The sequence below is a fragment of the Besnoitia besnoiti genome, assembly GCF_002563875.1.
Source record: "Besnoitia besnoiti strain Bb-Ger1 chromosome Unknown contig00007, whole genome shotgun sequence".
Taxonomy (NCBI): Eukaryota; Apicomplexa; class Conoidasida; order Eucoccidiorida; family Sarcocystidae; genus Besnoitia; species Besnoitia besnoiti.
The window spans coordinates 882,488-896,100 of NW_021703915.1; the positions used below are offsets into that span (position 1 = coordinate 882,488).

The 13,613-nt window shown below is 55.0% G+C and overlaps 4 protein-coding genes across 4 annotated transcripts; all 4 read right to left on the reverse strand.

Annotated features, from left to right (window-relative positions):
- Window positions 1–798: 798 nt before the first annotated feature.
- BESB_071530 (putative cyclase-associated protein) lies at window positions 799–2,644 on the reverse strand (the record flags this gene model as incomplete). Its single annotated transcript, XM_029365526.1, has 4 exons — window positions 799–1,182; window positions 1,322–1,494; window positions 2,006–2,066; window positions 2,627–2,644. 4 exons carry the CDS (start codon window positions 2,642–2,644, stop codon window positions 799–801), a joined length of 636 nt encoding a protein of 211 aa, XP_029218010.1.
- A 1,309-nt stretch (window positions 2,645–3,953) lies between these two features.
- BESB_071540 (putative ubiquitin conjugating enzyme E2) lies at window positions 3,954–6,219 on the reverse strand (the record flags this gene model as incomplete). The annotated part of the gene is made up of 5 exons (XM_029365527.1): window positions 3,954–4,094; window positions 4,739–4,861; window positions 5,286–5,471; window positions 5,733–5,822; window positions 6,211–6,219. 5 exons carry the CDS (start codon window positions 6,217–6,219, stop codon window positions 3,954–3,956), a joined length of 549 nt encoding a protein of 182 aa, XP_029218011.1.
- A 3,959-nt stretch (window positions 6,220–10,178) lies between these two features.
- On the reverse strand, window positions 10,179–12,887 carry BESB_071550 (RNA recognition motif-containing protein; the record flags this gene model as incomplete). Its single annotated transcript, XM_029365528.1, has 6 exons — window positions 10,179–10,654; window positions 10,858–10,970; window positions 11,272–11,413; window positions 11,873–11,947; window positions 12,246–12,354; window positions 12,720–12,887. The coding sequence occupies 6 exons, from the start codon at window positions 12,885–12,887 to the stop codon at window positions 10,179–10,181; spliced, it is 1,083 nt and encodes a 360-aa protein (XP_029218012.1).
- Window positions 12,888–13,157: 270 nt separating this feature from the next.
- Window positions 13,158–13,502, reverse strand: BESB_071560 (uncharacterized protein; the record flags this gene model as incomplete). The annotated part of the gene is made up of 1 exon (XM_029365529.1): window positions 13,158–13,502. One exon carries the CDS (start codon window positions 13,500–13,502, stop codon window positions 13,158–13,160), a length of 345 nt encoding a protein of 114 aa, XP_029218013.1.
- Between the last annotated feature and the right edge of the window lie 111 nt (window positions 13,503–13,613).

Here is a 13,613-nt window from a genome sequence, read left to right on the forward strand (position 1 = left end):
TTGAATTGCGCGCGCGCCACCTGCAAAACTGGTAGGGCGCACACCAATACGAAAGCCACGGGTCGTTTCATTTTGCGCATCGGTGGCACAACCCACCCAATGTCGAATTTGGAGCGGAGCGGAAACTGAAAAAAGGGGCTGTTTCTGCGAGAAGATACTACGATTTTGGCCTGTGTACATACAGCCATGGTACGTCCAAAAGCTCGTATATCAGGCTTCTACACCGAGGCCACAGCAAAGCATTCCGTGGATTGGGCGCAGACTGTCCTCTTTATAGTTCTCTAGTCCTATGAGGTAATATCTCTCGGGGTTACTCTGCGGCGACGCCTTTTCATGAGGACGCATCGCAGGCTTCGGATATGTCCCACCGACTCCGTGCGATGGCCACTGAAACAGCGTTCCTCCGGTGCATACATCAGCTCCGAAGTATATAATAACTATGGTTATAAATTAGTTCATCAGTTGCTTTCTGAGCCGCACTTCACCAGGTAGGGCAATGATTTCCACGAGCGACTACCGAAAGAGAGCAAGAGGATGCTGGACGCGACGATAAAGTGACCAAAACGAGGACACGTATCTCCCTACCAAGTGTGTGGCATGTGGGGAGCACGAGAACCCCCAGAAACAAACTTTTGTAGCAGCAAGCACGAGTGGAGCTTTCGACCATGTATACTTTGCGCCGTCCCCATCAACCCGACTGACACCGGACCAGTAAACAAAGTTTACCGGGAGCGTGTGTATTATCTTCAATAAATGGCACCTGGCACGTATGGCAGCGAAGAACACAGCGAGCGCCCTTCAGCGGGAGTAGAGCTCGGATACCCGGGTATCTAGCACACCGTCTCTGACGTGGTGGTGGAACTGCTCGGGGATGGGCAGTTCTATCCAGTCTCCGTCATCGTCATCTGTCTTCGGGAAATTCAGATTCATTTCCCCTGACTTGCTAGTTGTAATCTCGACATTTTTGCTGTCTTTCGAGACGTAGAGATCTACACCAGAGCACTTGTCGATTGCAATTGAAGGGCAAGTACCGGTAACCTGGAACTTCACTTTACGGCAGTTGACAAACTCTGCCCCCGAAATGAGGCTGCCAACGCACAGCCGGATATTTTCACAGTTGTCGATGATGACAGAATTGACCTTGGCCTCAATCTGAACACCCACTCCTTTGCAGTCCTGGATCTGCGCCACAAAAGAAAAAGTGCAGCACTGCATGAACATACCAGCGTATCATATCTTGTCTTATTTATTGAGCAAAATGAACCGAACAAGAGCAGTCACTGCAACCCCGTGCACTTACAGAGGCCCCACCGGTGCATACCTGGACCTTCTGTTTCATCGTAGCTGAACCAATTTTTATGATATCCTTCTTATCAACAAAGTTGCATACGCGCCACGTGTCGCCCTGCAACTCTATTTGTTCAGCCTTCTTTGTTCCCGACATTGTGCCTGTGGATGCACCTAGAGAAGAAAAAACACAGCGTACGCGAGAAACTGTATTCCCGCACCGCCGGAAGCGGGGCCGGCGTCCGCGGGGTGTGGGCAGTCAGCAAAGACTGATACAGATGAGAACTGCCTAGGCGCAGTACACATCAGACAACAAACAGCCTCAGCAACGCCGGCATGCAGTGGACGTACCTGCTTTCGGTATACTCTCTTTGGTATCCTCGTCTCTTGCAACCTGATTGCAGCAGAGAGGCAACATTCCAAGCACAGACATGCGCTGTACATAGTGCAGTCGTCCTACCGTAGAGGGCGCTGACGGCTCCCGTTTTCCGTGAACGCCTGGGATGGATCCACCTCAGTCGACCAGAAAAACGCCAACCGTGTCGACAGAAACAACGAAATTGCGCCGACGACGGTTTTTCCTTACTAGGGAACAAAAATTGAAGCATTGCATGGTTGTTCCCGATATAGCTACGAACGCACAGACAACAGCACCATCTCTTGTCTATGTGTGGCTGAACTACGTGTTCTGTAACAGTATGCTTTCCAGTGACCGCACCGCGATAGGGCAAGCCGCGGCGCCGGCTCCGCATGTCGTCGATCATCGCCAGCGGCGAAGCCTGCCGTCAAAAAGGCCTTACCAAATCGCAGCCAGATCCCCTTCTCAAAAAAAAAACAAAGCGATGCGCGCCAAAAACAAAGAAAGACAGAAAAATTGTCTCATTCTTCGGCAGCGATGCCGCATACAGCCTAGAACTAGCATGGTTCCACTCAGCCCCCACCCATGAAAAGTCTGCACGGCAGCTGACCGCGCTGCGCGCCTGCGTCCGTGGAGATGGGAGACTAGACAACAGCAAGTCTGGCTTCCAGCGGCATGCAACAGGCGGTCGCTGCGGGCGATTGACGCATAGCAGTTGCTAATGATGTTTCAAGATGTCATATGGTACACACTGAGGAGAAAACGAGGTTTGGGCACCCACGTGCCTCCCTGCCGACGCGAGCGCTGAAATTGAGCGCGGATGGCAGGGACGGCATGACCGAACGGCCGACGTAAGCCAGGCGGCTACCGTAGGTTGTCACAACCGTCGATGTGATGGAAGCGATATCGTTTCGCTCCGAATTCGTGGGTGAACCACTAGCAACAAAAGAGCCACATCTATATGTGGAATAGCGCCCTCACCCCTACCCATGAGTACATGTGAGGACTGAGGGCAAACTGTCAGGGACTACCGAAACCTCGCAAGACTTCTGTAACCGCACTAAGCTACCTTACGGTGGCTAAGGGCGGAGAGCACGCACAGGTGGTGATGCCTTTCGCGTCGTGCACGAGGATGTCGAGTGTACTGAGTGGATTACGCGATAGAGGGAAGCCGCGTGTGGGACTGGGGATGGTGCCCGAGGCCTGCTAGCAAGACCACGTCAACTTGCTTTGCAGTGGACACCTCGAGGCATGAAACCAATGGAGGCGCTCACCCAGTGTGGGCATCCCCACGCCGGTATTGCATCAGTGCAGGAACCAAAGGGAGTTGTGCCATCGTCGTCAGGCGCGGCCGGCGGCTGACGTAACCGTCGTTACGTGACCCGTACGTCGGGCATGTCACTCCACATTGTGGGAAGCGCCCTCTCACATGTGCGTTCACGTGCTGACGCCTGGGAAAAACCCGCGGCTTTTCCCGCACTCCGGAGTTCTCGCATCTCACACTCTGCTTTCGTAACGTGGATTTGGTGGCATCAACGGTTTGCCTGGTGTGCGTCTCCCCGGAAGAGATTCACGCGGCCTTGTGCCATCGCGCTGTGAGGCGGTCCCCCAGATGCCATTTTCTTCTGTGCACACAGCTTGTGCCGGCTCCGGCCGTTCAACCGTCTGCAGCTGCGCTACTTTTTCTGTCGTGTCGGTTATCAATTAAAAGTGTTAATGCTCCTTAATAAATTTCCTGCAAACTCTGAGACGGCGCGTTAGACGTGGCAGAGTCTGTAGCGGCGGTCTGGCAGCATCTCTACAATACATGCTCAGTGGCTATGAACGACGGTGCCAGAGAAGGCCCTCAAAAGCGTTGCTTGTGTACTGACATTCTGTTCAGGCGCCCACATCTCATCTTGCCGTAACCGTACGAGCAGTTCAGGTCTGAGGAACAGGAAAAAAAGGGCACGCATGGGTATGAAGAGCAGCAAAGCCGACAACATGGCGGTGACCTGGTGATACGTACGGAGACATTATTGATGCAGACGCTGCATCAGAGTCGACATTTCCGCGATTTGTGGGGGTGCAAGCTAAGGGGGATGGGCGGTGTGCATAGAAATCTGGCAAGAATCCACGGAAAATGTTATGCCTGAACACTCGCCCACTTGTTCTGGGCCTGCTGCGCCTGTTTCCCCTGTTCGGTACAAGCATCGCACAATTCCGTGGTCTCCCCGGCCCCCTCTCTTGTAACTCAATGAGATAGCGCAAAAACACCCACATGAGACAGCGGCGTATTCCAGAGCGCGTCTTCCCTGGTTCGTCTCTCTCAGTACATGTCCCCCTCGGGGGGCTGGGGAAGCCTTCGATTGGCAGGAGCGGCCATTTCCTGACGAAGCGCGTTCAAGAGAAGATCCAAAGTGTAGTGTCTTTGCCAAGACCTCAGCAGCGGGAAACTAATGCGCAGCACCTGGACATACACAAGCGCATATTACACACACCGCTGACTTGAGTATATCGTATGCAAATTTAGTTGGGAAAGCGGGTGCATCAGCCACACGCGACGCACATGATAATGCAAAACCGCGAAAACAAGGCCATGGGTATTTTCAAATACGACAAGAGATTTCCTGGCCACTCGCCCACCACTAATACCGGCGGCAGCTCATGAAGGGAGCTGTGACTTTCCACCCAATAACGCTAACATCATAAAGATATACATTTTGAACTTCGTTAAACACAACTAGATAATATTGCAGAAGACACGACGCTGCATGGACAGCGTTACCATATAAGCAGTGTCTGTGAAGAAAGATGCGATGACGCTGTGTGTGATGGACACGGATTTCACATCACGACAAACAGCCATTGAAGCTGATGTCTTTTTTTTCTCGGTGGCATCAACGCGGGAGAAGTGTATGTACACGCGAGTAAACCTCGAAAGGCAGCTTTCCGTCTAGCTTAAATGGCTGGATAAGTACCGAGCGCTGCCTTCTCGCGGCAAATTACCATGTATCTACTTCAGTCTCCTCACAGCCCCCTGCGCGCCCCGCTCAGTCCCCAGGAAAAAAGCACGAAGGCGACGCATGTTCCTCAGAAAAGGACCGGACTTACCAAACCTTTTGGATCCACAGCGTGCATATTAATTCGAGTTCGGAAGCAAACCTCAGGCGGCTCGTCAGGATAGCTCGGGCCGCAGGTGATGCTAACAGAGTATATTCTGTTTTCGAACGCCGTCTGCCAACCACAAGAGCACAAAACACCAGCGCAGCGCCAGGTAGCATGAAACGTGTCTCCCAGATATGGAATGGTGGGTCGTCTTGTCCTGCGTGTTCATGCATGAATACTAACTGTGGCATCTACAATGGACACAGAAACGAGCTACTCCTTGTCTGACACCCGTGGCTGGTCATTCGATGATTCTCATTGCTGCACCACACGAAGCCAGGCTGCATCAAGAACGGCTTAGCAAACCATGGTTCGTGTTCACTGTTTCGTATCAGATGGACGCCCGCACGAGCAGGGTACACCGCACGGCATCCGGTCTCCGCTGTCCCGAGACCATGACGAAGGCGGCGGTGCCTCTGCCGCGGCGCCTGCTCCAGCGATGCCTCGGTCTGCACACTTGCAGCTCTAAATCCGGTTACCCTGTAACGCTTACTCCTGGCGGGCCAAAAATTGTGCCGGACCACCTCGTCAGGGAAATGTCATCTGCCTCTTCTAGGCCGAAAGAGACGCCCTCCGCGACCTGTCCCTTCTGCCCCTTCTCCAGTTCGTCCAACAACCGGAACGAGCGTGGCACTACCACGGTCTGCAGGTAGGACAAATCACTCGAGTCGCATGCGCACTGTCGTTTTCAGAAACGTTGAGGCCCTGGCACGCCCGCGCAGACAACTGCAGTGACACACGCGTCGGAAAACGCGCGAGTCTGATCCATGCTATCACTTGCATACGCCGCGACACGCCGGAGCGCATAGACACATTGTAACTTTTAATGCTTCCACGAGCATGGGAGCGCAACGTGGAGAGGTTTATGTCTTCCCTAGAAGGCGCAGCTACCGCCTTCTGACCAGGCGAAACGTAATCAGTGCGCTCCCGACGGGCTTACGAAAGAAAACGCTTCCTCCAAGTCTGCATAGGTCCCCCCTCTCCACTCGCCGCTGTACGTACTCCTGTCAGCCCGGCTCACAATCGCCGTCTGACTACACACGAAGAGTGCAGTTCTTCACAGTGCGTTGCCAAACTCGTGACACGCTAAGCTCCCCTTGAGCCTCTGCAGTTTTGAAATACGAAGCGTGGGTAGACGAGATGATTCCACAGAAACCTCGCCTCGCCTCCGCTATGACATAGAAACCGCATTCACAAGGTCAATTTTTCGAATCTTAAAATCCTCCCCCGTGCGGTTCGCATTTCTTCGAGAGCGTCTGCATCCCTGGACCGAACAAGTCAGTGTCAGTGGACAGGAGTGATGAGAGATTGTGTGGTGCAGCAAATCACAAAAAGACAAGGGGTACGGGTACGCGCTGAAAAACCACAGTAGCTTTCCTGTTCCCGCCAGCGGTCCCGTTCCGGGAGAAATAACGTACCTCCGTCATTGGGCTGTCTCCGATTTACTGCAACGAAAGCACAATCAAGTATGGTCAGCGGGTGCTGTTTCAAAGAAAAACGATTTGCGATGGTGTAAAACGCGAAAAAGCGCACGCGAGTGACACCCGGCCACGAGGCAAAGGAACTAAGAGAGAACTGCTGTCGCGGCTCACGGGTGTTAAAAGCATACAACGGGATAGCGAGGCGACCAGCGACGATGACAGAACACACGGCCGCCCCATGCGTGCCTCTCTTCTGTCACTGAGTAGGGTTTTATTTGAGGGAGAAACACCGGTTCGTCGCTGCCGACACCGACACTTGTTGCCCGTGGTGCGTGGCCTCGCGGGTGCCTTGCAAGCGCATGTCCGTTGTCCCCGCCACCCACCCACCCCCCGGTGCCGCCCGCGCCCCTCGATGATTGCAGAACGCGAAACATGCCGCGGTCGGTGAAATCCGGTCGGCCGCATCAAGCGGCAGTAATTTTGAAGATATCTGAGCTACCACCTAAATGTACGTCCAGGTAGAAGTCTGTGATGTTCTCGCTTGGCAGTGTTTAGCTTATGCTTTTGCTACCCAGAGTAGCTCAGCGCTCGTCCTTGGCCGGCCATCAACATCCCGACGTTGTATTCGGTCGACTCGTCTGTTGTCAAAAACTTTGTTCTGCAGGATATTGACTCATTTTCTATGACGCCTGAGTGTCACCCATAAAACCGAGCGCAGTGTGCCATGCGGAGACCGCGATCTGTTTGCGCAGCCAACGCTCGCCCCCGCTACTTAAGCCTTAAAGACCGCTCGAAAAAATATTCGAAACAGTCGGTGTACTAAGGTGGAGCTGGTCATTTTTTCATGATCGTTCCCGTGGGCCTGGACTCGTCTACCAGAGTAGGTCAGAGGTATCAGTTGTCAGGATACCAGACACCCACGTAGGCTCCCCGAGATGGGCTTGGAAACACAAAAAAGTAAGGCAAGCCACGTTGAACCCCTACACAGATAACGCGGATATATCTCTGCACGGAAAGCAGGAAGAAGAAGACTGCGGATTAAAGCTTCACTTGAACAATCAAAATAACTTAGTAGACCACAAACGTCTGCACCACGGAGACACACTGGGGATTCCTCTGATTGGGAGGGAAGGTGGCGCTGACATCGTACAGGTCCGCTTCCTCCTCCGCGCGCCAGCTTCGACATTTCCAGGGTAGGCATGAGCCTTTTGTGCGCTCATTCGTTCAATGTGGCGCCTACCAGGATCCTCGACCGTCATGCCTGCGTCAGGAGTATCGCATGGTATACAGCACACTGGCATTGAGCTTCTTACGCAGATCGTGACGCTCGCCCGATTGCTTTTCCTCCCCAGGGTTCCACCCCGGCACTGCACCTCTGTCACGTCATCTAACGCGTTACGCAAACCTTCTAATCAGCACAACCCCAGGGGCGCGATGCACACCGGTATGGCCCGTCAGACGGGTTCAAAGATCTCGCATGATCGACACCTCAGATGAGAACGTTCAGAGCGTGTCAGCCCTCTGAATGAAACACTGAGCAACGGAAGCAAGGCCGAAGCGCTCTCAGCAGAAAATAATGCCGAATGCGTCAATTCGCCGTCTGGGGAAGCCAGCTCACCGCATGCTCAAAGCACAACATACTCCCCGGCGCCGTGATATGCATACCAATTGGTAACTTTTGCAGTTTCTCTCCTTCGTCATGCTGCATCAGCTGTACAACCTTGTCATCACAGCGGGGAACGTGGGAGCGTAACAAGTGGCCTGCGCGCTTCATTCGCTGAAGTCCGAAACACGATGACAAGCGAGCACACGTAACTAGTGCTTTGACATTGAAGGGCTCCTCCGCTGCGGATATCATCCATACACCCTTTCCATGAAGAAACACACATTTGTCTCCCTGCTGTATTCTCCTCGCTGTAATTGCTCGGCGAGCATGTATGCATTATGCGTATGGCGTTGGCGCACGTTCTGTTGAAGTTCGTACTCCGGATGTAAGAGGCGCCAACCGTGGAGCAGCTCCTAGTGTCTAGCATTATCGGATTCGCAAGGGGAGAGACTGCACATAGAGCTTTCACGCTGACCGCCTTCCCGTTGCATGCATCAACGCGTGGACGTTGATGCCTGAACAATCACTATCCCTCCTATTTTGTCGTCTCGAGGCCCTCGCCTCCCGTAGATGTACGTTCTACAAGTACATGTAGCCCAGATAGCGATGAGCAAGCAGCGCACAGAAGCGCGCAGACATCTGCATTTTTCTCTCTCGTGAGGCACTCCCTCTCAGGGGACTCATGCTTCGCACGGCTGGAGTGTAATGCACCATCCTTGCTGCCCCTTAATTGCACCCGCGCCTGTCGGACATCCCGAAGACACAAATCACCGCGTCCACCCGCTGATCAACAAGAGTACGTGCAAGTGTGAATCGAAGTGCTGTGATTTTTCTGGAAGGTGTATCTCCTCTCGAGAGGTGGACAGGGTCGTCTCTATATCCTCCCTGAAGATGACCAGGAGCCTTGGATCCGAACGCGCAGGCCAACAAGACCCACGACGAAGATGAGCGCTGCATTTGAGCCTGGCAGCAAGTTCCCCTGAATAGGTCTACCAGAAAATGTCTCGCAAGAAACCTTAAATCCGCAGGTTACGTACTCCCGGTCGAGCACGGGGTATCACCCAGCTCTACTAAGGCCACTGTCTCCCCGTTCCCTCCAGCGGCGGGGGCCCCGAAGTCTTTCTAGTCTGGAGCTATTAGTACCTAGACGAAGAAAAAACTATACAACTTGTTCCGGGCCGCTGCTACAGCTGCTGAACTGGAGAAACAAGCGACTGCTTACGGGTGTGCTGACGACGACTCCCCTCTCCCGTAACATACCGCTCACCAGTATACAGCTGACTTATCTAACGCTGCACCATGGTCTGATACTTCTCTCTAGAGCGTACACATCAGATGGTGCTGCTGAAGGCGCGAAAAGGTGAAACAGTTACGTACCACGAAAAAGAATGCAGTTGCCGTTCCATAGACGCCATGGCTGTGTGACTAGAGAGCCTAACAGCTATGCTTCTACCTATTCGCCTGGACAAAACACGAGTTATTTTTTCGCTGTCAAGACGCTGATTAACAAACTCAGCCACGTATGCGAAAGCTAGCACAACCGGCGCTTCGCCGATGACAAGTTAGCACCGGACACTGACATGCTTGTTATCTGAACTCCCGGTTTTCTGTTTCTTCTGAACACGTACTCCTGTTAACACATTATCCTCTGAAGGGAGTTTTTTCTTCCACGACCTGGCTATGACTTCTTTACCAGTTCTGTCTGCTCAGATGGCGATGCATGTCACATATTCGGGACGGTGGTAGGACCTCAGAGGAGTTTCTTCTATGACATCCTGGCTACGCTCTTTTACCAGTTCTGTTTCCTCAGATGGCGATCCATGCACCACTTTCACGATGGTGGCTGGACCCACCAATACCCAGAGACCTTCGACTCGCATCGCACGCAAGACTAAACCTTTAACGAACTGCTCGCTCCTCTTCTGAGCCTATGGCACCACCGCTGAAAAGAAGTACACCCTCAGAAATAGACTGATTACAGAAGCGCGCGCGGCCTCGGTTCGCCGTCCTTTCCTTTCCCCTTAGTGGCGTCGCTGTCTCTCTGTCTCACTGCCTCCCCATAAAACGGAACTGGGGAACCAGGCGGTCTGCGTTTGAGACCTCCCTACTCCGATACTGCCAAGGTTCACTGCCTTTCTCTTTCTAATCGGGTCATCCTGGACGCTGGGTTCGCGCGAACTCTCAAAGGCGTCTACTTTGCACGCTATCGCTTGTCGGGTCTCGCGCTTTCTCCTTTTCTCTAGTGCACGTAAAGTAGTATGGTAGGTGGGGTGGACGAGATGTGCGACTAGCTCTGGGGGGGCCCTTAGTAAACTCCCACTAAGCCTTTGCCACAGTGTATCTCTCTCTTCCTTTGTCTCTAGTACGGGTGCCCTCTGGACGTCGGAGGCCGAACGTACCGCGGCTGCCTAACGCTCGCTGCGCTTCGCATGTCGTACGGGTCGACCATGGGTTCAGCTGCCCCTGTCGACCCTGCTGCACCTAAGTCCTGGCCGTACGCGTCGGGAGGGGCCTGTTCCGCAGCTACCGAGTGCGCAGGATACATCTGCTGATACACAGCAATCGTGGAGGCTGGCGGATGAGCGGAGGTGGGGGACGAGGGCGCCGCGACCATGTACGGGGCCGGCGCGCCGCCTGTCGCCGGCGGCAAGCCGTACGTAGGCAGCGACGCCGCGACCGGCGCCGCCGCCGTCGGGTGCGCGTAGTGAACCCCGGGCGCGACCGCATACGGATCCGACGGGGGCGCGTAAGCCCGACTGCTCGCGGCGTACGCATCGTATTCTGCGCGCGCGGCCGGACGGAGAGCCGGTGGATAATGGCCTCGACGCATTGGCCCTACACACAGGGACATCCACGCAAACGCCACGTACAGCCAACTCATGCAGTTGTCCCCAGCACACTAACCACGCGTCGCCCTCACCACTCGCCTTCTGCACGAGGATGGACGCTTCATGTGGCGACATTCTACAGTCAGCTCCAGAGAATACGCCTGGCTACGACTCGACGCGAGCAGCTCGCCCGCATCAAATAGAGCTTACCCGCACCGTAGGCATCGACTTCCGGCAGCGCGCCGTAGGACGCCGGGTGGTGCCTGTCATATCCGTTTTCATCCCTGCTGCGTCTCATCCTGTCGTCGCCTCGTCGGTCATCCCTGAATACACAACCCAACACGAAACGCAGTGCCTCTTCTTCCCAGTTCTTAAGCCGTCACCACGCAAATCTCCACCGCGCCCCCTTCGCTCGACGCTGGCACATGCACCGAAGAGCTTCTGCTCCACACCACTCTAGGGGCACCAGATGCCAACAAAACAACCCCGCCAGACACAGCAGACTCGCGCTTTTCCCCATACCACATTATTCACGCGGGAACGCACAACCGAAAACGCCCCCTTCTCCCACCCACCCCCCTCATTCCGGCTCCTCTGCAGCGACACTGCATCTGCGGAACTCACCCCATCAGAGGCTTCGCCGTGGCATATCTCGGCTCGGCTCTCTTCACCTCGATGACGTGGCCGTCCACGTCGTGCTTCCCTACGCAGTTGTGCGCGCTATGCGGGAACAGGAAGGTTACAAAGCCGAATCCGCGGCACCGACCTGGTTTGTATGCGCACCAACACAACGGGGAGAGGACATCTTTTGCCAGACAGTAACAGCTTTCGGGTTGTTCCTGAGCAACCTTCCATACAGAGAGAAATACGGCACCTCGCCTAAGTACGTCGAAACCTGTAAACGTGCGGATGTGGACATCGACATGTCAGTCCCGGACACAAAATCGAAACCAGGCACTACTCCACCAGAAAGAACACGTAGAGTGAACACCAGCTTAAGGCCAATAAAGATGCTAGCGTATATATACATAGATATATATACCGCACACTGGCAGCAGCCCATCTCTGTAAACCGTCTGGAGCGACAAAAGTTCGAACGCCTTGCATTTCTTGTTCCGACTTTTGCAAGGACTGACGGGGAATGAGCAGGCCACGTTTCGCAGAACGCATTGACATTCAGAGACGCGAGCCCAAATGTTTCAGGTCCTCCACCCCCGAGAGCTACCTGTGTTTTTGTCGTGCATAAGCGACACTTTCTTGACGGATCCGAAGCGCTCGGAGAGAAAGGAGGCGATCCTATCTGCACAGATGCAGACAAACAGCCACAGGATGACTCACGCAACGCCTACACCCTGGAAATCCCCTGGCGTCGCGACGATCTGCGCATACAGGTTTTTCTCTCCAAGTTCGCTCGGCTACGGAGGCTAGATGCCCGATAGCGTCAGCTTGCGACCGCTAGGCCCAGGGCGCACAAGAGAAAGATACATGCACCTCTGTCTCCTCTTGTGCTCTGCCAGCCAAGGATCTACATATATATGTATAGATGTATATACTCCTGAATGCACGCACGGATACTCGCAGATACGAACTTTCCGCACCTTCAGTGAGGCTCTCTGGGATGCCACCGACGAAAACCTTGTTCTGTTGGTCGTCATCAGCACCTTTTCCAGCGATATGGCCCTTTGGCACCGCGCGCCGGACGTCGGCCTGTAAACCATTCCAAAAAAACCAGAATTAACAGATTTCACATCAAGGGGCGCCCCATTGGCGACTCACTCCAGTTCTTCTACATTCGCTCGTCAAGAAGCGTAGGCATGCTGCCGGGGGAAAGCACATCACAGGCACGAGTGCAAGCGGCCATCCCGCGCCGCATACGTGCAGGGGGCCGGCACATATATCGACGGCTGCACCGACGCCTGCGTGTGTTTATAGGCGTCGCGCGGGTACGGAAATCCATTGGCCCCGTCGCAGGTGTTAGTCCAGAGTGAAGATAGCCATCCACGTTTGTCAACTCTCGAGCTCGTCTGGAGGAAGCCATTCTGCGTCTTGCAGCCAACCCACGTCGGGCGTACTTCCTGCCCGTCGATGATATGCTTCTCCGCGCCGACGCAGTCGGTGACAGCGGCGGCTTCCGCGAAGGTCACAAACCCGAAGCCTCGGCTGTTTCCCGTTACCTTGTCGGTCATGACCACCACGTCTTGAACCTGTTCCAGACAAGCCGCACGCGCCCCAAAACGCATTTCGAGGCGAACGTGGAGCCTGAAGCGCAACTCGAGCCGCGACATCACAGAATACTCGGCGCTACCGCACAGACTGAGGCGCATGAGCTGGGACGGGAGGCCGGTAGGTCATCATCAGATGTGTCGGGGGGGGGGGGGGTTGCTGGAAGTCCCGTTCTGTGCGCGGATGTCTGCACATTCGTCCCGCCGCGGCTTCTCCTGCTACTGCGTCGCTCACCGCTCCAAACTGTTTCATGTACTCCGCGAGGCTATCGGTAGTCGTTTGCTGGCTCAAGCTACCCACGAAGACCTTGTTTTCCTCCGCGGCCGGCACACAGGGGGCCCGAGACGCCTGTGCGCCTCTGACGCTGTCCGTGCGCGGCTCTCCAGCAGAGGGATACGGCCCCCTGCCTCCGCGCCGCACATCGCGTCCGCCGTCGCTGCGACGGTCGGCTCCAGCGCGTGGATGTGCCGCAGGAGCAGGTCCCCCCCCCAGGCCTCCAGAGCGGTGCCGGGCGGATACGCTCCTGGATGCGCAGCTGCGGCGGGCGCGCCGTAGGGCGCGGGAGAGTAGGGCACTGGAACTCCAGGTGCGCCATAGACTCCCAGTGGAGCGGCGACGGGAAGCCGGTACATGGTGGCGAAGCAGCAGAAAAGAAGACTCCCTGTCTGCTGGCCTCGCGGAGAGACCCCTGCTGGACGCCAAACAGACACCAGACCTAGCTGTGCAGTTTCAAGGAAATGCGC